General features: G+C 38.2%; 4 protein-coding genes across 10 annotated transcripts; 3 read left to right on the top strand and 1 right to left on the bottom strand.

Annotated features, from left to right (window-relative positions):
* Positions 1 to 612: 612 nt before the first annotated feature.
* LOC116009923 (telomere length regulation protein TEL2 homolog) lies at positions 613 to 9,278 on the bottom strand. 4 transcript variants are annotated; one of them, XM_031249126.1, is made up of 14 exons: positions 9,143 to 9,278; positions 6,723 to 6,965; positions 6,601 to 6,629; positions 6,388 to 6,490; positions 6,038 to 6,209; positions 5,278 to 5,463; positions 4,636 to 4,793; positions 4,265 to 4,541; positions 3,677 to 3,891; positions 3,455 to 3,553; positions 2,799 to 3,319; positions 1,779 to 2,542; positions 1,343 to 1,541; positions 613 to 1,014 (listed from the first exon to the last, which is right to left on the bottom strand). In XM_031249126.1, exons 2-14 carry the CDS (start codon positions 6,898 to 6,900, stop codon positions 859 to 861), a joined length of 3,057 nt encoding a protein of 1,018 aa, XP_031104986.1. In that variant the 5' UTR covers positions 6,901 to 6,965; positions 9,143 to 9,278; the 3' UTR covers positions 613 to 858. The 4 variants fall into 4 exon arrangements, with proteins under 4 accessions (XP_031104986.1, XP_031104985.1, XP_031104984.1 ...); XM_031249125.1 differs by lacking the exon at positions 9,143 to 9,278 and adding an exon at positions 7,269 to 7,631; XM_031249124.1 differs by lacking the exon at positions 9,143 to 9,278 and adding an exon at positions 7,353 to 7,631.
* Positions 9,279 to 10,107: 829 nt separating this feature from the next.
* Positions 10,108 to 13,440, top strand: LOC116011293 (protein CCA1-like). Of its 2 annotated transcripts, XM_031250847.1 has the most exons (7): positions 10,108 to 10,332; positions 10,545 to 10,605; positions 11,340 to 11,441; positions 11,531 to 11,642; positions 11,758 to 11,819; positions 11,944 to 12,366; positions 12,462 to 13,440. In XM_031250847.1, exons 3-7 carry the CDS (start codon positions 11,388 to 11,390, stop codon positions 13,143 to 13,145), a joined length of 1,335 nt encoding a protein of 444 aa, XP_031106707.1. In that variant the 5' UTR covers positions 10,108 to 10,332; positions 10,545 to 10,605; positions 11,340 to 11,387; the 3' UTR covers positions 13,146 to 13,440. The 2 variants fall into 2 exon arrangements, with proteins under 2 accessions (XP_031106707.1, XP_031106706.1); XM_031250846.1 differs by lacking the exon at positions 10,545 to 10,605.
* Positions 13,441 to 14,654: 1,214 nt separating this feature from the next.
* LOC116010398 (26S proteasome non-ATPase regulatory subunit 11 homolog) lies at positions 14,655 to 17,727 on the top strand. Of its 2 annotated transcripts, none has more exons than XM_031249791.1 (2): positions 14,655 to 14,769; positions 16,170 to 17,727. In XM_031249791.1, exon 2 carries the CDS (start codon positions 16,197 to 16,199, stop codon positions 17,460 to 17,462), a length of 1,266 nt encoding a protein of 421 aa, XP_031105651.1. In that variant the 5' UTR covers positions 14,655 to 14,769; positions 16,170 to 16,196; the 3' UTR covers positions 17,463 to 17,727. The 2 variants fall into 2 exon arrangements, with proteins under 2 accessions (XP_031105651.1, XP_031105650.1); XM_031249790.1 differs by having other exon boundaries at positions 14,655 to 14,791; positions 16,173 to 17,727.
* A 370-nt stretch (positions 17,728 to 18,097) lies between these two features.
* On the top strand, positions 18,098 to 24,249 carry LOC116005590 (ARF guanine-nucleotide exchange factor GNOM-like). Of its 2 annotated transcripts, none has more exons than XM_031245835.1 (5): positions 18,098 to 18,445; positions 18,855 to 19,688; positions 20,274 to 21,548; positions 21,591 to 22,067; positions 22,110 to 24,249. In XM_031245835.1, the coding sequence occupies exons 2-5, from the start codon at positions 18,954 to 18,956 to the stop codon at positions 23,997 to 23,999; spliced, it is 4,377 nt and encodes a 1,458-aa protein (XP_031101695.1). In that variant the 5' UTR covers positions 18,098 to 18,445; positions 18,855 to 18,953; the 3' UTR covers positions 24,000 to 24,249. The 2 variants fall into 2 exon arrangements, with proteins under 2 accessions (XP_031101695.1, XP_031101702.1); XM_031245842.1 differs by having other exon boundaries at positions 18,843 to 19,688.
* Positions 24,250 to 24,823: the final 574 nt, after the last annotated feature.

Genomic DNA, 24,823 nt, shown 5'->3' with positions numbered 1-24,823 from the left:
CTCTTGTTTACAACTGTACCAATAGGTTCAATATTTCAAATTTTGGTACCAAGTAATAAATTACTGAGTTTAAAAGTTTGACCATAACCATACTTGATTATGTTTCCTGTAGATATCATCCTTAAGAAAAACTTTACAACATAAATATTATACTTGATAAGTTGGTATGTTAGGCAATTCCACCTTAAACAAGGCTTTGTTTTTGAAGATAGGGCAATAGGTTTCACAAGTTTTACCAAATGCGTCCTATTACCCTCTAGCATAGTAAATGAAATAAAATTTGTGCAACTTGTTACTAACTCGGCGGCCAATCATTAATAATTTCGCTAACGGGTTCAATTCTTGTTAACACTCATTAGTAAAATCTATCACAGAAGATCTTTCTAATACAATTTATCTAACTTGTGGAGTTCAAGCAACCATATTTGCAACTAAGTTGGGAGATGAGAATAAAAGTCAACGACGACCAAATGAGATGAGAACAAGTTTATTAAATTAAGCATAAAATTACATGTGCACTGCACTAGGCAGTAGGCACTTATTGGTTTAAAAAAACATATATTTAAATAGATAATTTAATGACATATACCATGTTTCCAGGCCAATTATATATAAACTCAATACTTCAACTTAGTTTCAGGCCAATTATATATAAAATCAATAATTCAACTTAGTTTAAATCCTCTTCATAGTTCATACAACAATTGGTAAGGCTAGCTAACTATAAACAGATGATTTGTATCAAAATTAAATTAGCCCAAATAGTGCATTTCAATTTCTGCACTAACACAATGTTGTACCTAACCCTAACTTTTAAACCAAAGTTCTCATGTACTAAAACTCACCAACCAGTAGACTTTATATTCCAATAGAATGGGGGATTTTAATAGCATCTCTCACCATGTGTGATGGCAAAATGGTATGACTTGCTCTTGATGTGTTTTCTACCGAATCGAGTGCTCGAGAAACTTGCAATGCCATCTCAGAATGGAGTTGAACACAGGTCATTGCCAGCTGCAATGTATTTAAGACCAATGTTAGTGACAGATTATCTCACACTAACTAAACAATAATTTATGCCGCATTAAGTGGTAAGATTAGGTAATATCTAGTACTAAAAGTAGAATAAGATATAGAAGTACTCAGCAATTTCTAAGACATTTATATAATAAGTTGGACAATTTCTAATCATTAGGAGAAGAACAAATTTAAAAGATATCTGCAATTCAAATTCGTAAGTGCATCACCTTGATGAGCCTCAGATTATAGCATAATGGAGCATAGGAAACAGAAATACAAATGGAGACTTCAACCTTCAGTATAAAACTTAGTTCTGACTTACCGTGTAGCACTCCCTATCTGTATCTGATTCAGCTATGTTTAGGGCCCATGTGCGAACCCATTCAAGCCCTTTTAAAATGTCAGCATTTCCTTCAGTCAGGGCAGATGTGATGAAAGAGGGGTGAAGAGAAATCAATATGCATGATGCTGCAAAAAGCACAGATCTCCTAACGTATGCTTCCTTATGATAAGATACTTCCCTGTACAGTAACAGGTAACCACACTTGAGAATCACAAGATCATAAAAGAGATGAAGGGAATGTAGCACTCTGATTCACAAAAGTGATACCACATTAACATTTTTCCAGGTACCACACGGTGTACTTTTATTAGTAAATCACAAACCAGGTTTATTAGGTTCTTGGGAGATGTATGGATAACCAAATGCCTAAACTCCACCGGTTTGAAGAATGATCTATATGAATAATTGTTAGTACCTTGATCTCAGCAAATCCAACAGAGGAGATGCCAAAACAGATGCTTCTGGATGCATAGCTGCACACTTCATACAGACACCAAGCATGTAGATAAGTTTTCCCAAGACAATGAAATCTCTATCGAGAAAATCAACACCATGTCTTTTCTTATCAAATCCCTGCATAGCTGGAAGCATAAATGCAGCTGCATATTGCGGAAATTTATTCAAGGACCACTCAACCTGGTTTTCTTGTTTTGGAGATTGAAGGCTCCAACGACGCATCTTCCCTTTCTTAACCTGACTTGGTTTAGAGGGAAGCTCTCTCTCATAAGAGTAAGACCAATTCAAAGGAGTTCCTGGAGTTGAAATCTCCTTCCAGGAACCAGCTCCAGGTGGCCCAATATCCCTTGGCACAAACCATGGCTGGTCTGACATGGAAGATATGAGGAATCTAGAGTGTTGTTTGGGTTTTGAAGTTCGGGTATTTGCAAGTTCCTGAGCAGCATCTGTCATGACATCAAGAATCAATATCCGCTGGCTTACATCTAGACTTGGAGAATATAGCAATTTGTTTAGCTCATTGAGTGATTCATTTGGACACATGGCAATCAAAGCAACTAAGGCTTTTTCCCTCTTATCTTCAGCCGATTCTTCTTCTCCCTCAACGGTTGAATCAGAACAGCGGACCTGTACAAGTGTTCTGGCGAGATCACCAGCTACAAACTTAAGCTCATCAGGAGTTGCTCGGACAAGTTTCTCAGCAACATCAAGAGCCTTTTCAACCTGTGAAAGAGCAACATGAACAGTGAATTTTTTTTTTCAACTACTCTCAAGTAGAAATGTAATATCAGATTAAATTATAAAATAACTTCAAGCTATACAATAGGGGGCCTTTACATTTTATATTGATGAAGAAATGAACTGACTAACAAGGACTAATTAGAAAGTTCTGTGTCTTAAGATAGCAAAAACAGAAATCAATTTTTTTAGCACTGTAAAGAATATTTAAAGATATCAATGATCTGCTGGTTGAACTTACACCCTTGCCATCATCAGGTTTTCTTAGTGCTCCAATCACATCAACCAACTGTGAAAATTTTATTTCCAAATCTGCATCGTCATCTGATAAATCATATGGCTGCAAAGATGAATCACTAGAGAAGTCAGAATCTTCATTTCCAATATCATTATCATCTTCATAAGGGGCCAGCTCAGTAATCAAAGATGCAGGATCAACAATCTCATCGGGATCAACCAATTTGCATTCGGACAATCTCTTACAATTATCCATTACATTATTGGACGAACCTTTGTCATCAAACTCCTTTCTTGCTATTGTGGATGAACAGTTCTTTACTCTGCTCATATCTTCATTTGTGCAGTTCTGCATAGGCAGAGAACCCTTACCAAGGTTTACTAGACCAAACTCCCAGTCAATTGCCTCATCATGGCAACTATCATCTAGATACAGAGGATTTTTTGGATCAATTATAAGAGAAAATGCTAAAGCAACGTTGCTAGCCATCTTTCGAACCAAATGATCAGGACTCTGCAACCTACCTGACAGCAATTTTTAAAAAAAATGTCAAAAGAACCAAATATACTTTTCCAATAATATAGCTTGCAATCATAATAATAATAACAATAACAACAACAACGACAATAAACAAAAATTTGATAAGGCTTGGATTCTACAGCTAACTCCTTGAAGTATTGACTGCAGTGCATCCTTGGTTGCATCTAAATCTTCCTTTGACATCTTCTCCAGGCAAAGGCCTAAAGCAGCAGTTATGTCTAATATTCAGTTAAGTGCCAAAAAGATAGAAGGGAAAGAGGCACATGGAGAGAAGAAGATGCAAGGATCAGATCTAGTGCATTATGAAGGTTGAAACTTTTTCCTGGTGCCAAAAAGGATACATGCTTGCTGCTCAATTGGGGCTGATTGAACAAATTCTCTTTTGGACCACACTCTGGTGAGGTTTTGCACAGTATCCATAAGAGCACGAACACCACAGGCTTTTGGAGCCAAAGAAGTACTAGGTGCACATTCAAAAACAGCAAAGTGGAGAATCCATCTTGAGCAACATATAGGGAATACTTTCCAGAGTAAAAATTTCTCACGAAACATGGACCTGAAATGGAGAAAGTATAGAAAAAGTCCGTTGATTAAAAAAAAAAGCATCATCTTATTTCCCATAAAGCAACTATATTTGACAGAGGATGAGAATTCATAAATTGATATCTTAATATAACAAGATTGGTTCATGAATTCTGTTATGGAATGTACAAGTATTATGGAACCTATATATATTAGGCAACTTGGAGATTTATAGGGATTTGAGTAGGTGGTCATAAGGAAAATAGTTTCCTTATTGGAAGTCCCTGCTTCCACCTAACTGGCGGATGGTTGTTATTCTCCACTAGCTAGGCCTTTGGATCTTTCAAACTCAATTCACAAGTATTCAAAATCTCAGTGCCATGAATTCAAAATAGGTGTTGCCTTACCTAATTGATGTTTTCTGCTTATAAATTTGATTGAACAAGACCCATAAAATCCAATATGCTTCAGCATCTCTTACACTTTGAGCTGCTAGTTGATTCAGAAGTTGCTCAGACAACCTTTCTACAGAGTGAGGGTCTTGAACTCCCTCCATTATCTTCAACAAAAAACGAAGACCAGGTTTTGACTCAAATGTTTTGCTAACAGTCATATCAGCAGACGGCTGTAGCAAGCTCTGAACACCTCTAAGGATTCTAGGAATCAATTCACTTAACAGCACATCTGAGAAAATATAAAGGATTGATTTTTTATACACCTATCTATTTTTCTCCATGTAAATGCAAGAAGATGCCTGGCTCACAGTAATAAGAATCACCTGCAAACCCTCGACGACAAATGCGAGCAAAAGCTTCCCCAACAAATAGAATAGTACTATCAGCTTTATTCTTATCAAAATAAGCAGTTTCGTCCAAATTCTTGTCCCATTCTTCTGCTCCGGCAAGTATTTGAGTGGTAATATGCTTGAAAAATAAGCTGATATTCAATGGTTAAGAAGACAACCCCGGGTGTATATATGTAAGCTAAATAACAGTGCCTCCTCAAAGCTAAAGATACTTGTACGGAAGAAAGCAACAGCCTTGGTGGTGATCTAAATCCACCAATTGCAATCATATTGATGAAAAACATATTTCATAACAACCTTTCTAACACTAAAAAAACAACAATAATAACAACACGCAACCCCTATATATATATATATATATATATATATATATACACACACATATATATATATATATAATAACTAAAACAAAGTAAAAACAATAAAAATAATTTGGAAAAAAAGGAGAAGAAAAAGAAATTGAAAGGGTATTCTTTAGTGGAAGGCATTCTTTAATAGGAGAGGTTAACAAAGGGTATCCGTTGAAAATAAACTGATTGGCTACGCCTGTTAGAAAAGTGCACACACAATAGGATCAAAAATTCTATTCCAATAAAAGAGTAAATAAAAGGATACGGTGATGAGAGTGAAGTAGGCGCGCCTGCTCGTGCTTTGTCAGGAATAGATGTAATAAGTTGTGCCACCCTGAAAATAATCTGCCGGACAGATTCATTGGCAGAACCTTCAGATTGACAGTCTCTGGCAAATTCTATAACCATTCGGTGTATACCATCATTCTCAAACAAGGAAAGTAGAAGTAATCTGCCATGGATGTTGTGAAGGAATGACACAGTATATACTATAATTAATGTCACTGATATACATTTAAAGAAGGCAAGGGAGCTCTATACACACCACATATAGCATATTAGGCATTAATTGTGCTTGAATGAAACAACAGATAGAAAATTGGCTAACCAACAATCATTTGGAGCTCATAATCCTATCTTACATCTCATATTAAGTTTACCACTAAATAAAAATTGTTTCTTGAAACTCAGCCCTTTCCCATTATCAAAAATATTTAATACATGCAGAAAATAAGGATAAAAACACTTAGTTCGAATCATTATTGTGGCATATACATCTTTCTAAAGCATATGATGTAACTCTTCAAGCACCAGCTAGAACTGTATGGCCAAACAATTAGAAATGCAGACAGGCAAACATAAAAATTCTCATTTTCAGTCTGTCACAACAGAGGCTGCTAAAACCATCAATTCAATAAAATCATACATATTCTCCCATATTGTGTCTGGAATTCAAATTGCAAAGAGGCAAGAAATGTTAAATGTAGTATTCAAAGAATAAGAATGCTGTATATTCATGTCAATACCTTTCAGCATTTGAACACACTGCATTGAGATCATGAGTGCCCAGACCTCTTCCTTGTAAGCAAGGAACTAATGCCTGTATAACCTCAGTGAATTGACCATTTGTAAAAAACACATCATATACATGTACTCTTGCAGAAGTGGGGAAACATGCTAGCCAATCCAAAGCCACATCTACATTATTACCATCACAATTAGAAGGCACCCCACTCTAAAAGATGATCAAATTTAAAAACAATGGAAAAGTACAATCCATGTTTTAACACAAATGATTATACACTTGAAGGCAAAAATATTCAATCTAATAATGCAACAAAGTAAACTTTGGACTTATATAGTCAAACAAAATTACCATGTAACAAAACTCGTGCCAGCATTGGAAATGCAGCACCTTTATAGAAAATCTGTTGCCATTGACTTCTCTTATCAGAATCCGGCACCAGTGCGCTTTGTACCTTGTGGATAATATCCAAATTTCAAAAAACAATTAAGGACGATTACTAAAATGTTTCTGTTATTTGAAAGGATTAAAATTAAACAAATGAATAAATAATGCGAAATATACCTGTTCAATGAACTGCTCATCAATACTACCTGAAATTCACAAAATGGAAATAGCTAAATAAACCAGCTTTAACCTGAAAAAGATGCTGTGAATTAGATATTTGAATTGAACGATAAGAGGACCTAAGAAGGAGCGAGAATTGACAGGGAATAGCAGAACAGCGAGAGAGTGAAGAGCGGCGATAACTTGGTCAACATGGCCTGCGTCCTTGATGGAACAGACGACCCGGCCCACTTTCTCTGTAATTGCCTTCTCCACTTGTCTCCTACAATTCTCTGGTCCTGCATGGAAGTCTTCCATGGCTGCCCAGGTAAGGTATAGTGATGTTTACAGAGTACTAGTACCCCTTCTGCTCGGTAGCTTGCCTAGGAGTGCAATAAAGAATTATCAATTACATATACATATTCTTATTCGAGATTATAAGGGATGTGTTATACATAACCAATCAAAAAACTAAAAAACCCATCAGAATTTTTAACCTCCGTAACCAACCGAAACCAACAGTAATACGGAGTAGTTAATAACATAGTAACAAACTGTCCAGAATTGATTTTTCAAACTCCATTGGTTACTTCACAAAATTTTACATAAAATAATAATAATTAATTAATAAGAAACAAAAATTAAACACAGTAACGCATTTCGAGACTCCAACTTCGTTTGCATACTGTTATACGAAATTCATTTTCATAGCAGATTCACAAAATCACAGCCTTGAGTGTCTACTGCCTGAGGTGAGGTTCGGCTGTCACCTGAGGTCCGTTCAGCCTCACCGAGTTGGGGGATTAAGCGAGTGTGCGACTGTGTCTGCAGACTAGGGCTTAAGAGGTTATGAGTTGAGGGCTTGAGGCTTGAGAAGTGAGGACTGAGAGAGGCGTCGGCACCGCGATAGACGAGTGGTGTCGTGGTGAACTCATGAAAGTTGCGTCGTCAGCGTCATCAGCTCATCGCGATGCTACTGAGCAGTCGACCTGTCGTGAGGTCTGAGACACAGAGAGTGTCGATGGAGGAGAAAGGAATCAAAGGATTAGTGTTATTAATTGGATTGGGCTAGAAAAAAAATTGGATTGGGCTAAAAGTCTTAAAGTCAAAATTTCCTAATCATTTGATATTTCTTATGAGTTCTACTCATAAAAACTCTCAAATTCAACTCTATCAATTATAATTATTTACATTCAAAATTTATGAGATGGAGTACAAGTGTGTTTATGTTAGACTTAGTATTAGTTGTTATACCTGAGTCCTACTCGTTAGCCTATTGTGTAGAGTAGAAGTATTGTATTATTATTCGTAAACCAATCTGTGAGTAATTCAATAATATTCAAACTATCATTTGGTATCATATTAGTGATAGGTATTTTCTCCATGTTTCTCTCCTCAATCACCGATGGCAGGTAACGATTCTGAGTGTACCCTCTCTATTGCTGCCATACTGGCGCCAGCCACCATCACCACCCCAAACTCTCTCACCTATCTCATCACTTCGTGTCGATTAAACTGATGACATGAAACTACCTCTTCTAGCGTACCCAACTTGTGCCATTTCTCAAAGGTCAAGGCCTACTGGGGTACGTCAACGGCACCACGCCATGTTCGCCGACGACGATCACCTATGCCTCCGGCAACACTGGTAGCACGTCGAACGAGGTCTCCTCCACTGCTGCTAATCTGGAATTCGCCGGCTCGGTCCAGCAGGACCGATCTATCTTGTCGATGAGGGTCGTGTCTCTCTCCGAGGAGGTCATGTACCACGTCGTCGGTCGTTCCACAGTAAGAGAGGACTGGAGTTCCATTGAAGCGGCCATGAGTTCCTCCACCCGCGCACGTTACCTGAATCTTCTCTCACAATTCCAGTCGCTCCGGCAAGGCGACTCCACACTGCGGAGTATCTCAGCCGCGCCCAACTCCTCGTCGAAGACTTAGCCTTGGCGGGTCGCACGATCTCCCTCGACGAGCAAAACCTCTATGTGTTTAGAGGGCTTCAGCCAGGTTCATGGCCATGGCGACGTCACTCGTCGTCTCAGGTAACTCAATGTCGATACCACAACTGTCCGATTGACAGAGTGGACAAGGTCGTGGACGCGGTGGCTCTCCCCGATGTCATATATGCCGTTCCCATGGTCACACGGTCATATACTGCTACCGGCATTATTCCAATCAACCACTAGCGGCGATGGCAGTGTCCAATCGGAGATGGAGTAAAATTTTGGAGTACAAGTGTGTGTGTGTGTGTATGTGTGTGTATATATATACATATATATCAGGTATCAATCACTGACGGAAATTGATAACAAATACCTATAAAATAATCGAAAAACAAAAAAACTAAAATTTTTTAACATCAATAATCGAAATCGATCAACAATCGACTTTTCGATTTGTTTAGCTATCAGGCAGTTAACCAATATTTTGCTCATCCCTGCCCGGTCAACACAGTTGTGTAATCCACCCAATAATTTGATTGCAAGATATTCTACCCAAGAGCAAAAATCAGTTTTCAACTCTACATAATATAAAAATAGATAATAAGTATAAGAAGCACCTGTAGCTCAGTGGATAGAGTGTCTGTTTCTTAAGCAGAAAGTTGTAGGTTCGACCTCTACATGGTGTATACTAACTGGGCCATAAGAAAAGAAGCCCACTTGCCGGGAACAGGACAGACCTGTATCACAGGGAGAGTGGGATCTGGAGAGATAATATCTGTGGCTGAAACAGATATTAATAAACAAAGCCCTGTATCACAGGGAGAGTGGGATCTCCCCTCCAGATAATATCTGTGGCTGAAACAGATATTAATAAACAAAGCAGCAGCAACTACATATATCCCAACTGTCGATAGTGGTTGAATGGCTGGCTGGCTCAATATCTTCCACAAAAATGCCCCCCGGCCCAACCAAACACATGAACAACGCCAGTTGCAAATAAAAAATACGGAGCATTAATAACGGAATGAAAAATAAGTAACATTATGGGTAATCACAATAACTAAAAAGTTAATTATTTAAAGATTTAATTTTTGCACAAAAAAAAACACAAACTTTTAAACGTAAAATTTAAGTGTAAGCACTAAACAACACTCTCGATTTTTATTTTTATTTTTTAATCTTTTTGATATAGTAAAATATGATAAGTTATTTTTATTTTTGGGTCTCATAAAATGACAATATATAAGTTTTAAAGAAATGAAAAATTGAAGAAATAGATAATGAAAATTAAAAAATTAAAAAGATTGAAAAATTGAAAAAGAAAATACAGATAATTGAAATAAACGACCCATAGATTTTAGAATTTGTGGGACCGGCCCCCAAGGAGGGCAGCGGCCAAGTGCTTTCTCGCGGGGTCTGAAAAAGATTGGGAGGCGGAGTGCCAGCAAGCTAGTAGACACGTGTCTTCCATTTTTAGCCACAAGATTCAACATCTCCTACCTTCTGGAAATTTCCACTCCCAATATTTTTTGATTCTCCTTGTAAAAATGAAAAAAAATCCTCCAAACGCCATCCTACGTGGCGCCTCTACTGTGTTTTCTTGCCTTAAGTGTTCATTCTTGAATCTCATTCTCACCTTACTGTTTTTCCCATTTTTGGGATCCGCTCTTTCCTTCTTTGGCTTTTCACACTTCCGAAATGGTTTTTTGATTGGCAGAAGTGGAAAGCTCTTTCTGCTTCTTTCTTCCTCTTCCTCTCAGAACTCTTTTTTGTAGAGATTTCTTCAACTATGGTGGCCGAGGCTATGGTATGTGCACCTCACAATCTTTCACTTGTTTGTTCTAGAGATTCAATTTTGGGACCTGGGTATTTTTTAAATTGACTTTTTTCTGCATACTTTAGTGTATGATTGCTTTTATGGCCATGGGTGTGCCACAAAATTTCAGTTGTTTGCTCTGAAGATTTCAAGATTCAATTTTGAGGCAGGGTTATTTTTTTTATTTTTTTTCTCCAAAACAGCAAGTATTATAGATAATCAAAACTGAGTCTGTACAAGGCCCAAAAGTGACCACATCAAAAGGTGCTAAGCATTCACAAACAACCATCTAAGTGCTATGCTTGATGAGAAGCACGCACTAACACCAAATCATGGTTATTTATTAAATTTACTATTTTTGGTATACTTTAATGGATGCTATTATTACTGTACTTGTAAAAGAAGCATTTTTCGAATGATTTATGTGTATGCATTTTTTTTGGGGAGGGGAGGGGGGGAGGGGTGTGGAATTTATTTTTGGTACTGCTTTAGATTGCAGTTATTCTGCTTTGCTTAATATAGAAAAAGAGGAGAAACCTACTAAGGACCAAATTTGGAGCAGAGAACACTGAATTGTGTACTTGGTTAGCATATTGATATTTTATACGGAATACTAGTTATTTTTGTATTTGGAAATTACTGCAGAGCTTAAAGCTAATACGGAGTATTAATTTAAAAGGATAAAAGTTAATTCTTTATTTCAATCAATGAAGATCAGAATTAGTTAAATCTAATGATAATGTATGGAGGGAAATAACTGCTACATGTACCAATTCAGTGCTCAACCATTCAAAGCTGTAGTATGTAGGATTTACATGTATATTTGGAAGCAAAATTGTACTGTTCATGATCTGAACTAGATTGGATATAAGGTTTAGTTAAATTGAGTGTGTTTGTGTATAGAACTGCTTAGGGTTTCTTCAAAGACCTTGTAGTTTAAGTTAGTCCAGTCACAGATTTGTTGCTAATTCATTCTATTTTGTTATCTAATTGTATAGGATCAATCTGATGGAAATAGCGGGGCAGTTAACAGTAAGTTGGAAACTATGACCACACAGGCTGGGGTCTCAAGTTCTTTAGGAAGTGAATACTTGCCAAAGGTTGGTTGGTTTACTTTTACATGATGTGTCACAATTTTTGGTTGTTCTGGAACGTATGTGATTGGAACCCTTGAAATCTTCAACAATAGGTGAGGAAACCTTATACCATAACAAAACAACGAGAGAGATGGACAGAGGAAGAACACCAAAGGTTTGTTGAAGCCTTGAAGTTGTATGGCCGTGCATGGCGTAAGATAGAAGGTGAGTTTGGTATAAGGTTCTTCCTCGCTGACAGAAGGTCCTCCAATCTGTCCTTAACTTTTTGCGTGTAGTTCGATCTTATTAATGTTCCTTCATTGTTCTAATTTGTGTGCAGAACATGTTGGGACTAAAACTGTGATTCAGATTCGAAGCCATGCTCAGAAGTTTTTCACCAAGGTTGGTGCTGTATTTTAAGTGATTACTTGAGAAAATTCAGTGCTTGAGTTACCATTATGTTCAAACATATGAGGCGAAGAAGCTCTACTATTCCATGGCCATTGAAATTTCCTTGTCCATTTAGGTTGTTCGTGATTTGGGGAATGATGGTGATGGACCCATAGAGATCCCTCCTCCTCGGCCTAAGAAGAAACCTTTGCATCCTTACCCTCGTAAAATGGTTGATTCGTCTAAACCTGAGATGGAAGTTTTAGGTCAATCTGAAAGGTCTCCTTCAAAAATATATAACGGAGAGAGAGATAATCAGTCTCCAGATTCAGTTTTGTCAGCGATTGGTTCAGATGATATGGAATCTCCAGTTGCTGAGTTGCAGCACACCCAACGTTCTCCTGCTTCATGTACTAGTGATGCAGATTCACCTAACTTAGCACCTATAGAGAATGATAACGAATGCCTGACATCTAACTCCAGTGTCGAGAAGAAAGGATCTGTTGCATCAGTTGGAGTGACTGCCAAGTCCTCCCTCCCTACAGACAATTCTTCTGTGGTATTTTCACTTAACATAATCTTATCAGTAAAATTCAATTCTTTTCTGTATAAATTTGAGGATTAACAAGTCTTAGTGTCTATCGGTTTGTGCAGAAACTTGACCTGCTTTCTAGGGATACCGCATCTTCTGTGAAAGAGTCAACCAGGGATACACCAGCAAGTTTCAGGTTATTTGGACAGACAGTTTCAGTTTCTATAGCAGTAGCAGATTCTTCTAAACAAGAACCAGATAACTTTAAGTCAGTGCCTTTGGATGCTGCTAGAGAGGAAAATGAAGTCAATGATAACACAACAGTTGAAGGTCTACCTAACCACGTAAATTCGCAGTTTGTTTACACAATGGTTCCACACAGTATGATTCCCCCAGCCAGCTGGTTTCCACAGTTTTTACCAAATAAGGACTCCAACAGCGTGGGAGCCAAACCGACTACCATGCCGCCTTGGTGGTCTTGGTACCAAGATATCATGCATCGGTATTTTTCTTCGTGCAGCCATGTAGCTGCACAAACAACATATCCCGAAGAGGACTTCAAACACTCTCGAACTCAGAGGGAAAGGTCATCAACTGATTCAAGCAGTGGATCAGCAAGCGAAGTAAACAGCGTGCTTAGAAATTCTGATGCAATCGAATCTAAAGGCGGCACAGTGAAGCTCGAGAATACCCAGAACAGGAAAGGGTTTGTACCATACAAAAAATGCTTAGCTGAGAGAAATGAAGAGTCATCAGCAGCTGACATAGAAGAACCAGAGAGGAAAAAGCTTTGTGTTGGCTTATAGAACATTTTCATTTTGGTATGGTTCTCTAGTCTACTTCCACAGGATCATTCTTTATGAGTATGGAGTATGGATGTAACCTTTCTCTGTTGTAAAGATTTAAGCCTAGAGAACCATTTCTCCCCCACTTTTTCTTTAATTTTTACATAGATTTAATTTTTTGCACCATGTCTCCATTCAGGAAGAACACTATCCTTGAATTTTCCTTTCAACTTATTATTTCCCTACACTGTACTCTATTTAACTGTGACATTCATAATCTTTTGAAGTAGTTAAGGAAGTTCATTTTGGAATATAATGTTCTAGTAAAAGTTTGTTCATCTTACATACATAATCAAATTTGTGTGTTCTATAATCTATACTATACTTACAAAAAGAAGTCTTAACAAAAAAAAAAATCTGTTTTGATGTGGGCGACAGAAAACTACAAAACATACCAACCAGGAAAGATCCTAATTCTCAAAAGGATAATATGATGTCTTGGGTAAAGCATGTCATGTCGTCCACAAGGGACCATTTTGATAATCACAATCAGATAATTATCTAACACAAAGTTGGTGGATGGCAAAAGTGGTTGACCAAAGAGAAAAGATCTTCGGTGCAGAATAATAAACACAAATTTGAGGTCCATATCTACTTAGCCACACAGTTTGATTGACATTCAATCTTTTATTGTGAAATGAAATAACACCCAAAAAAGATCATATATAAAATCTCAGCCTCTAGGCCCCTTATAAAACAAATATCTACCCATCAAAATCACTTGCATTATTCACGTTTCATTTATACTAATTCTAAACTTAATATTTTAAAAAATTAAATAGTAAATAATTTCAGTCAAGCCTCGTTAACCAAATCCAACACATAAAATGGGACGAATAGAGTAATATACTTTCAATACTCAAAAATGCACTTTCAAATAATGTACTTTATGTATACAAATAATATACTTTTTATTTATGGTATACAAATAATATACTATTTATTTATGGTATATAAATAATATACTTTTTATTGGTGGTTTACAGAGTTGTGTGGATCATGGTTCATACAATAATGATCCTTGAAAGGCTGAGCCGGTCACAAGTCATAAAAATACTTCTGCAATTGTTATACCATGGATCAGGGTTCATATTGCATTGTTAACACATTATGTACATACAGTTAACAATTTATGTACATGTAAACAAATAACTTGATAATTGCTGACACATAATATGATAGCTACAAGTACATAAACTGCCAACTGCAGATACAGAATGTGTCAACTACATATACAAAATCTAAATGTTATTTTTGGACCATGTATCATTTGCCATACTTCTAATATTGGACTTTAGGCCCAAACATACTTGGCCCAATAAATGCCATTAAAATTACCATCTGGTCCATTTATGCAAGAATAGGAGATAAATTAGTGCAGAGATTTGGTTATTGTACTTTAACCCCAGAAGTTTCCAATAATTTAAAATAAACCCAAAAGAGTCCTGACATCCCTATGTCTCTCCTTTCTCTCGCTCGAATCTCAAATTGAACCGGATAAGTAACTTTTCTTCTGATCTTCGCTTCTCAGGACCGTCGCGGTGTTCATACTTTGTCGTTTAGAAGCCTAATCCAGTTCCGAAGTCCCCTGTTCTTCTGCTCTAGCGGTCAATTTTCCAATATCTCGTTGTTATTAGCTTTCGTTAAACTTTTTTGCTTTTGCATATTTTGATGTCTTTTGCTATTTCCTTAATATTTTGGGAATGTATTGTGTATCATATAGCTGTATACTTGGAAATTTCGGGATATGTAATCAATCCTTTTATTTAAGAGAAGAAAACTTGTAGGATTTGAGATTCCCAATTGTGTTTCAGTAAGTGGTGTGCTCTCTAGTCTCAGCATAGGTATACTTTACTCTAAAGTACTCGACCACTCGAATCTCATTCAACACTGTCAATGGGATCCTTAAAGCTGATTCATGAAATTTGACTTGACTTGCTTCAGAATTTATATGAGAATTTCTATGTTCCATGTGCATAAGGTGTTGTGATATCAGTGTGGTGTTTGATGTGTTTCCTAGTCTTTGATAAAGCGGTGTATGTTATTGTTCCTTTATGTTTGGCTAGTCAAACTTGCTTTCTTCATGTTTATTTTGATGTCTACCTGCTGCTTTGGTTTCTTTTCTGACTTTATCTGTTTGTGCATACTAACTTTGGACACAATATAATAACATAAAGCTAAGTGTACAGCCATGATGATTGGATTGGCAATGGCATCCTGGTCTTGATGAAATAGATAAATAAAAGAGTTGCTCAAAAGCATCAGAGTAGTAATAATATTGACCGCCTTGCCTAATAGAATTTATTTACTTCTTTGACATTGTCTTAGCAGGGGCTGGAGTTTAACCTGTCTTAGAATTTTCAGGACGAAGAGGGAATTAGGGAAAAGTTTATGGGATTTTCCTTCTCCAAACCTGTTGTTTAATTTTTATTTATTTAGTTGTATTTGTTGGGATATTGGATCTAATGCCATTTGGTTGTCTAGATTGAACTTTTGAGCTTGGATCCATCTTGGATTGAATACTGTTCAATGCTATTCTCTAATTGGATTGTTTGTGGCATTTCACTGTATTTTATATCCTTTTAAGCAATTAAGCATCAAAGGTTCCTTTGTACAAATCTGAGTGGATGTCCTGCATGTCCTATTATAAGATCTTAGGTTGGTTCCATATGTTTGTGTGTATGCGCTCATGCACATGCATATGTCTATAAATTTGACATTTATGTATGCTAAAAGTCTTGTCATCTTTCTGTAGATATAGAATATGGGTAAGGGGTTCTTTTGGGTGTAACTTTCAGTACATTACTTGTATAGTGGAGTAGTTATGCTTTCTAAGAAACATCTGTTCTCCAATTTAATTATTATATTCTTATTTCGTCCAATGCCACCTTTGCTGGCCTCTAGTTTCATTAGTTTGGTGTAGACAGCAGCTCTGACAAAGGTGTTACTGTTCTTTTCAGTGAGTCTAACATTCTCTTGACACTGCAGGACTTAAATTGAAAAGCTTTGACCATGTCTCATCTCCCGGCAACAACAAATTCACTCAGTGAAGCTTCTGAGGCCAAAACTTCATCTGAGGCTATTGCCATTCTTTACCGCATCCTTAATGACCCTTCATCTTCTTCTGAGGCTTTAAGGATCAAAGAGCAAGCAATCTCTAATCTCTCTGACCTGCTGAGACAAGAGAATCGGGCAGAGGAACTTAAAAACCTTCTGACCCAATTGCGGCCTTTCTTTTCTTTGATCCCTAAGGCAAAAACAGCTAAAATCGTTCGAGTAATTGTTGATGCAGTGGCAAAAATACCAGGTACGTCTGACCTTCAGATTTCCCTTTGCAAAGATATAGTGCAGTGGACCCGTGCTGAGAAGCGAACTTTTCTTCGCCAACGAATTGAGGCAAGACTTGCTGCTCTTTTGATGGAAAACAAGGAGTATTCTGAGGCGTTGACACTCCTTACTGGCCTCATCAAGGAGGTAAGAAGATTGGATGACAAGCTGCTTCTTGTGGAGATTGACTTACTAGAGAGCAAGCTTCATTTTTCACTGAGAAACCTTCCTAAAGCCAAGGCTGCACTGACAGCTGCCCGAACAGCAGCCAATGCTATATATGTGCCTCCGGGTCAGCAGGGCTCTATTGATCTGCAGAGTGGTATCCTTCATGCAGAAGAGAAGGATTACAAAACTGCTTACAGCTATTTCTATGAAGCATTTGAAGCATTCAATGCCCTCGAAGATCCCCAGGCCATATACAGCCTCAAGTACATGTTGCTTTGCAAGATCATGGTGAGCCAGGCTGATGATGTTGCAAGCATTATATCATCACCCAAGGTGGGATTACAATATCAAGGCCCAGAACTTGATGCTATGAAGGCTGTTGCCGATGCTCACTCAAAACGCTCTTTGAAGCTCTTTGAGGTTGCTCTTCGAAATTTCAAGGCCCAGCTAGATGAGGATCAGATTGTCCACCGGCATCTTTCTTCCCTGTATGACACTTTGATGGAGCAAAATCTTTGCAGGTTGATTGAGCCTTTCTCCAGGGTTGAAATTGTTCACATTGCTGAGTTGATCGAGTTGCCTGCTGACCACGTTGAAAAGAAGCTATCTCAGATGATTTTGGATAAGAAGTTTGCTGGAACTCTCGACCAAGGTGCCGGGTGCCTCGTAATCTTTGACGATCCAAAGACAGATGCCATATATCCTGCGACATTGGAAACCATTTCAAATATGGGGAAGGTTGTTGACAGTCTGTTTGTAAGATCTGCCAAAATAATGGCTTGAGTTCTAGATTGACCCCAACTAGAACACAGCTATATTTCAAATTACTGGTTGTTTTGAAGGGGTTTCCTTACCCTTAGGACAAGGATTTGGGGCATTGAAGTCATGAAGATGTTCTTAGTTCAACCTTGAAAGTTTTAAAGTAGAATGTGGCTTGTTAATCATTTTTAGTCACATTTAGTTCCTAGTTTGACTATTATTGAATTCTAAATGGTTCAAGCTCAATCTATTAAACATCTACTAATGCCCAACTACATCCACTTTGAAATGCATTCTATGTATACTTTATACTTTATAGTTTAATAGTCATTTCAATTGTTTATCCCAAATGGTTAACAAAGTGACGATTTCAATCAATTTATTAACGATGTCACTTTTTGATCGTAACTTCAAGATTTAGTGGCTATAAAATGGGAAAGTATTTTCACCCCATCGGATGAAACACTCACATTCCCACATTGTGGCTGCCAGACTCCCGTAACTGAAGTCTCATAAATTGACCGACTCGATCTCATGACCTCACATATAAAAGCACAAAGTGCTCGGCAGACCCGTGCACGGGAATGGTGTGAGTTTTTAAAACCCGACCCGCTCAATTCACACATATATGTCTTCTCTCACTTTTCACCTTCAGATCTCAGACTTCAGACCTTCTCTCTCGCACTCTCGCCTCTCGGCTTCTCCTCTCAGTCCTCTGCTCTCTGTCTCTAAAGTATGATGTCTGAATCTCTTTAATCTTGATTCTCTTCTAGTCTTCTTCTTCCCCCGGAGTTCGGAGTTCTCTGTTCTCTGAAGAGTGAAGTCCGAATCTCTTCTTCTTCGAGTTCTAGAGAGTAGAGAGTAGAGACCTCTCTTCTCTGTTCTCTCCGGACTCAGGTGACGCTGTGACGGCGGAGTGCTGGAACCGTGGAGCTTAGTTCTCTGTTCTCTCCGGACGCCTGGTGACGCTGTGACAGACTGAACTGTTTTTGCAGTTCTATTGTAAGGTTTGTAAGTTAGATAAGAATTCTTTTATTTATTTATTTTATATATAGAACAAATGTGAATTTGATTAGACATTTCATTAAGGCTTAATAATTAATTAATACACAGAATGAATTACACTTTTCAGCAAACAATGAATTTTGATACTTGGAGTTGGGACATTCATTGGTTTGGCTTTGAAATATGAAATCACTTAGCTTATCTTCTTTTTCTGTGATTTTATCAATTACCTTTTTATTCTTATATCATTTTGAGCTTAGTTTAGTGCAGTATTTCTTGAATATTTGGGCTGTATCAGGAATTTTTCATGGATAACACTGTTCTTAGAGCCAACTGTTTATGGACACGTTCATGTTTTCTGCTTTTTCACAATGATAATGAACCATTTACTTATACTAGTGTGTTTTCTAGAGCAAGGGGGCGATGCTTTGATTCACTTTCAGTGCTCTATCTGTTAAATTGTCTTCGGCACTCTTTAAAGTCTTTTGGTACGGTGCCACTTGTTTCAAAATGGGGCGATTAAGACTACAATCTAACATCAACGCAATTGAAGAGGAACCAGAAGATTGTGAGGCTGCCTCCTCCAGTAAAAATGCTTTAGCATGCATGATAAATTCAGAGGTAAGTGCTGTGTTGGCAGTGATGAGAAGGAATATGAGGTGGGGTGGTCGATTTGTGTCAGGGGATGACCAGCTAGAACACTCCTTAATCCAGTCCCTGAAGACACTGCGAAAGCAGATATTTTCCTGGCAACAACAATGGCAAACTATTAACCCAGCATTGTATCTTCAACCATTTCTAGAAGTTATTCGATCGGATGAAACTGGGGCACCGATCACTGGTGTTGCCTTGTCATCTGTCTACAACATTTTGACTCTTGATGTAATTGATCTGAACACCACCAATGTTGAAGATGCTATGCACTTGGTTGTCGATGCTGTGACTAGCTGCAGATTTGAGGTTACTGATCCTGCATCAGAAGAAGTTGTACTCATGAAAATACTTCAAGTCCTTTTGGCTTGCATGAGAAGCAAAGTCTCGGTTGTCTTGAGTAATCAACATGTTTGCACCATTGTCAATACCTGCTTTCGAGTAGTTCATCAAGCTGGAACGAAAGGTGAGCTCTTGCAACGGATAGCACGGCACACCATGCATGAACTTGTGAGGTGTATCTTCTCTCACCTTCCCGAAGTTGACAACACACAATGCTCATTAGTTAAACGGGGCAGTTCTACAAAACATGAGGTACAGAGAATTTTTGTTTCTTGTTCTCTATTTGAAGTTTTGATTTCCTGGAATTTCCTTCACTTTTGGTATTTTTGGTGTGTGTGTGCGGAGGAAATAACAGGTGCTAAGTAAAAATTGCCAAATTGACCCTCTATCCTTGTGGCAAGGCAATGAGTGGTAAACAAAGAGTTTAAGAAGGAAATAACTCAATGGCTTTTGAATAGTTTCTAGGATTACCTTGATACACTGAACAAAATGATTAGAGAGGGAGCATTACTTGTACAAATATTGTGAAGTTCCTTTTAAAATGACCCAATTTGCTGCACAGCAACTCTTGCTCTTTTTACTTTTTTTGAGGGGTGATGGGATCTGAAATTGAAGTTAGTGCTAGTATGAAGTGCTAGCAAGACATTCAAATTTGATGCAAGATGTCAAAGCATGTGAGTCCACTGTAGCAAACTGCAAACCTATGTGGTTGATAGGCTGACACACTTTTAATGATGTGGATGGAGATTTGAGTGCATAATCTGTGAATTGATCTTCCTTTACTTGCTACTGAGTATTTCTTTTGTTTTTGTGTTTTTTTGTTTTCTTCTACTGTAGGTTTCTGGCCTAGATGGTGATTACGGTTTCAGTAGTAAGTCAGAGAATGGTACAGGTTCTTCTGAATATGATAGCCAACCACCTTCAGGAGGTTTTGCTTCTTCTGGATCCACAGGCTTGCAGAGTGCTGCAATGGACGACAGCATGGTCATAAGTGATTATGGGAAGGATACCGTTCCTTATGATTTACATCTAATGACTGAGCCATATGGGGTCCCTTGTATGGTTGAGATATTTCATTTCCTGTGCTCATTGCTGAATGTTGTTGAACATAAGGGAATGGGCCCTAGAGCAAACACTATAGCATTTGATGAAGACGTCCCTCTATTTGCTCTAGGTTTGATCAACTCAGCAATTGAACTAGGCGGTATGGCTATTCGGAATCATCCTAGATTATTGAGTTTGGTACAGGATGAACTATTCCGTAATCTCATGCAATTTGGCTTGTCAATGAGTCCGTTGATTCTTTCAATGGTCTGTAGCATTGTTCTAAATCTCTATCAGCATTTGCGTACTGAACTGAAACTGCAGCTTGAGGCTTTCTTTTCTTGTGTGGTATTGAGGCTTGCACAAAGTCGTTATGGGGCTTCATACCAGCAGCAGGAGGTTGCAATGGAGGCTCTTGTTGACTTTTGTAGACAGAAAACATTTATGGTAGAGATGTATGCAAATTTGGATTGTGATATAACTTGTGGAAATGTTTTTGAAGAACTTGCTAATCTATTGTCGAAAAGTGCTTTTCCTGTGAATTCTCCTTTGTCTGCCATGCACATTCTTGCTTTAGATGGATTGATTGCTGTAATTCAGGGAATGGCTGAGAGGATAAGCAATGGATCATATAATTCAGAACCACATATAATAAATCTTGATGAGTATACTCCGTTCTGGATGGTAAAATGTGAGAACTATAGTGATCCTGATCATTGGGTACCATTTGTACGGAGGAGGAAGTATATCAAAAGGAGATTAATGATTGGAGCTGATCACTTTAATCGAGATCCAAAGAAAGGGTTAGAATTTCTCCAAGGAACACACCTTTTGCCTGAAAAACTTGATCCACAAAGTGTGGCTTGCTTTTTTAGGTTTACTGCAGGGCTAGACAAGAACCTTGTTGGAGATTTTCTTGGAAACCACGATGAGTTTTGTGTTCAGGTTCTTCAGGAGTTTGCTGGAACATTTGATTTTCAAGACATGAACTTAGATACTGCTTTACGTTTGTTTTTGGAGACTTTCCGATTGCCCGGAGAATCCCAAAAGATACAGAGAGTGCTTGAGGCTTTTTCAGGAGAATCCCAAAAGATACAGAGAGTGCTTGAGGCTTTTTCAGAAAGATACTATGAGCAATCACCACAGATTTTAGCTAATAAAGATGCTGCTCTATTATTGTCATATTCCCTGATAATGCTTAACACTGACCAGCATAATGTACAGGTGAAGAAGAAGATGACAGAAGAGGATTTCATTCGAAATAATAGACACATAAATGGAGGCAATGACCTCCCTCGTGAGTTTTTGACGGAACTCTATCATTCAATCTGCAGCAATGAGATCCGCACAACACCAGAACAAGGTGCTGGTTTTGCAGAAATGACACCCAGCCGTTGGATTGATTTGATGAGTAAATCTAAGAAAACTTCTCCATATATAGTGTGTGATTCCAGAGCATACCTCGACCATGATATGTTTGCCATAATGTCTGGTCCAACTATTGCTGCCATCTCAGTGGTGTTTGATCATGCTGAACATGAAGATGTTTACCAGACATGTATTGATGGATTCTTAGCTGTTGCAAAGATATCTGCTTGCCGTATTGATGGATTCTTAGCTGTTGCAAAGATATCTGCTTGCCATCATCTTGAAGATGTTTTGGATGATTTGGTGGTATCACTCTGTAAGTTCACAACGCTTTTGAATCCTTCAGCTGTTGAAGAGCCTGTTTTAGCTTTTGGTGATGATGCAAAAGCAAGGATGGCAACTGTTACAGTTTTCACTATTGCAAACAAATATGGTGACTTTATCCGCACTGGCTGGAGAAACATTTTGGATTGCATCTTGAGATTGCACAAGCTTGGCCTTCTACCTGCTCGTGTGGCAAGTGATGCAGCTGATGACTCTGAGATATCTTCTGAACCTGGACATGGGAAGCCTCTCACGAATTCATTATCTTCTGCCCATATACAATCTATAGGCACACCTAAAAGATCTTCTGGGCTAATGGGCCGATTTAGTCAACTCCTATCTTTAGATACAGAAGAGCCAAGGTCCCAACCTACTGAGCAACAACTTGCAGCTCATCAACGCACACTTCAGACAATTCAAAAGTGTCACATAGACAGTATCTTTACTGAAAGCAAATTTCTGTTAGCTGATTCTTTATTACAGCTTGCACGGGCACTTATATGGGCTGCAGGGAGACCTCAAAAGGGCAGTAGTTCTCCTGAAGATGAAGACACTGCGGTATTCTGCTTGGAATTGCTGATTGCGATTACCTTGAACAATCGGGATAGAATTGGTCTTCTTTGGCAAGGAGTTTATGATCATATTGCTAATATTGTTCATTCAACAGTAATGCCTTGTGCTCTAGTTGAAAAGGCTGTTTTTGGGCTCCTCCGTATCTGCCAGAGGTTGCTCCCCTACAAAGAGAACTTGGCTGATGAACTTTTGAGATCACTTCAACTGGTTCTCAAGCTTGATGCCCGTGTTGCTGATGCATATTGTGAACAAATTACTCAAGAAGTCAGTCGTTTGGTTAAAGCGAATGCCACTCACATTCGTTCTCAGACTGGCTGGCGCACAATAGCATCTTTACTTTCTATCACAGCTAGACATCTAGAAGCATCTGAAGTGGGATTTAATGCCCTACTATTCATCATGTCTGATGGAGCACATTTGTCACCAGCTAATTATGTCCTTTGCATTGATGCAGCAAGACAATTTGCAGAATCTCGTGTTGGCCAAGCTGATAGATCTGTTAGTGCTGTGGATCTTATGGCAAGTTCCGTTTCTTGTTTGACATCATGGTCGAAAGATACTAGAGAAGCTATGGCAGAGACAGAAGCTCTAAAATTGTCTCAAGATATCGGGGAGATGTGGCTGAGGCTTGTACAGGGGCTGAGAAAAGTTTGTCTGGACCAAAGGGAAGAAGTAAGAAATCATGCTCTTCTGTCACTTCAGAAGTGCTTGACAGGAGTTGATGATATGTACCTCCCACACGGTTTGTGGTTGCAATGCTTCGATATGGTTGTCTTCACAGTTTTGGATGACTTGATCGAAATTTCACAGGGACACTCCCAGAAAGACTATAGAAACATGGAAGGTACACTCGTCCTCGCACTGAAGCTCCTGAATAAGGTGTTTCTACAGTTACTCCCCAAGCTCTCTCAATTAACTACCTTCTGCAAACTGTGGCGAGGTGTCCTCAACCGGATGGAGAAATACATGAAGGTGAAAGTCAGAAACAAGAAAAGCGACAAGCTTCAAGAATTAGTACCCGAGCTCCTGAAGAACACTTTACTCGTAATGAAGACAAGTGGAGTACTCGTTCAGAGGAGTGCTCTAGGTGGAGATAGCCTGTGGGATTTGACATGGTTGCACGTGAACAACATTCTTCCATCTCTGCAGTCTGAAGTTTTCCCCGATCAAGATCCAGAGCAAGCACAGCGTATTCAAGGTGAACCAGCTCGAAGCCCTGTCTCTACTGAAACCGACTCTACTGTAAACGAATAGCATTATTTGATGACAAACCGGATTTATCTCGTTAATGTTCTTTTACCTTGATTGGGGTTGTGACACAGTTTCTGGACCATTTTGGTCCTGGAAGAAGAGTGTAGAGATGAATGCTTGCTTGCATGATGATTTCTTTTTGAGGATTTTCAATCCTGCTGCAATAGGCATATATTGTATCAGACTGCCATTTTGTACATAACTATGTAACCTTTGTTTCTGTAGTTCTACCAAGTTACCACTTCTAGTGTGACATTAATATCTTTTATATATATATATATATATATATATATATATATATATATATATATATATATATATATATATATATATATATATATATATAGAACAATGAACCTCTGAAGATGTGTCCAATTAATGATGAAAAAATACCCATTAAATCGAATGACAAAGGGTTCTCAGATTCGATTTTTTTTTTTTTTTTTTTGGTTGTCCTATGAGGCTATGACTATGTGATCATTTTTACATTTTGAATTAGAGTCAAATAGGCTCTTGTATTTACTTTTGAAAGGTTCAATTAAACCTTTTAAACCCACCAATTTGTTATGGACTTGTCATAGCCGGTCACTACCATTTTGTCGAAAATTTAACTAACTCTGACGACTCTCCAACATTCGTCGGTTTATCTTTGAAGAAGGCAACCATTTCTGGTCGCCTCTCTGGAGAAGGTGACCACGCCGGCCACCTTCCTCTTCATGAAGTTTGGTCGCCTTTTTCTGGCGGAGATTTTATTATGGATGGCGGTCAACGACATAATATTTAGAGGTAAACAAACAAGTTACCGGTAAATTTGACTTATTTGAGTT

The sequence above is a fragment of the Ipomoea triloba genome, chromosome 2, assembly GCF_003576645.1.
Source record: "Ipomoea triloba cultivar NCNSP0323 chromosome 2, ASM357664v1".
NCBI classification, from domain to species: domain Eukaryota; kingdom Viridiplantae; phylum Streptophyta; class Magnoliopsida; order Solanales; family Convolvulaceae; genus Ipomoea; species Ipomoea triloba.
This window is presented reverse-complemented; position numbering and strand designations above follow the sequence as displayed.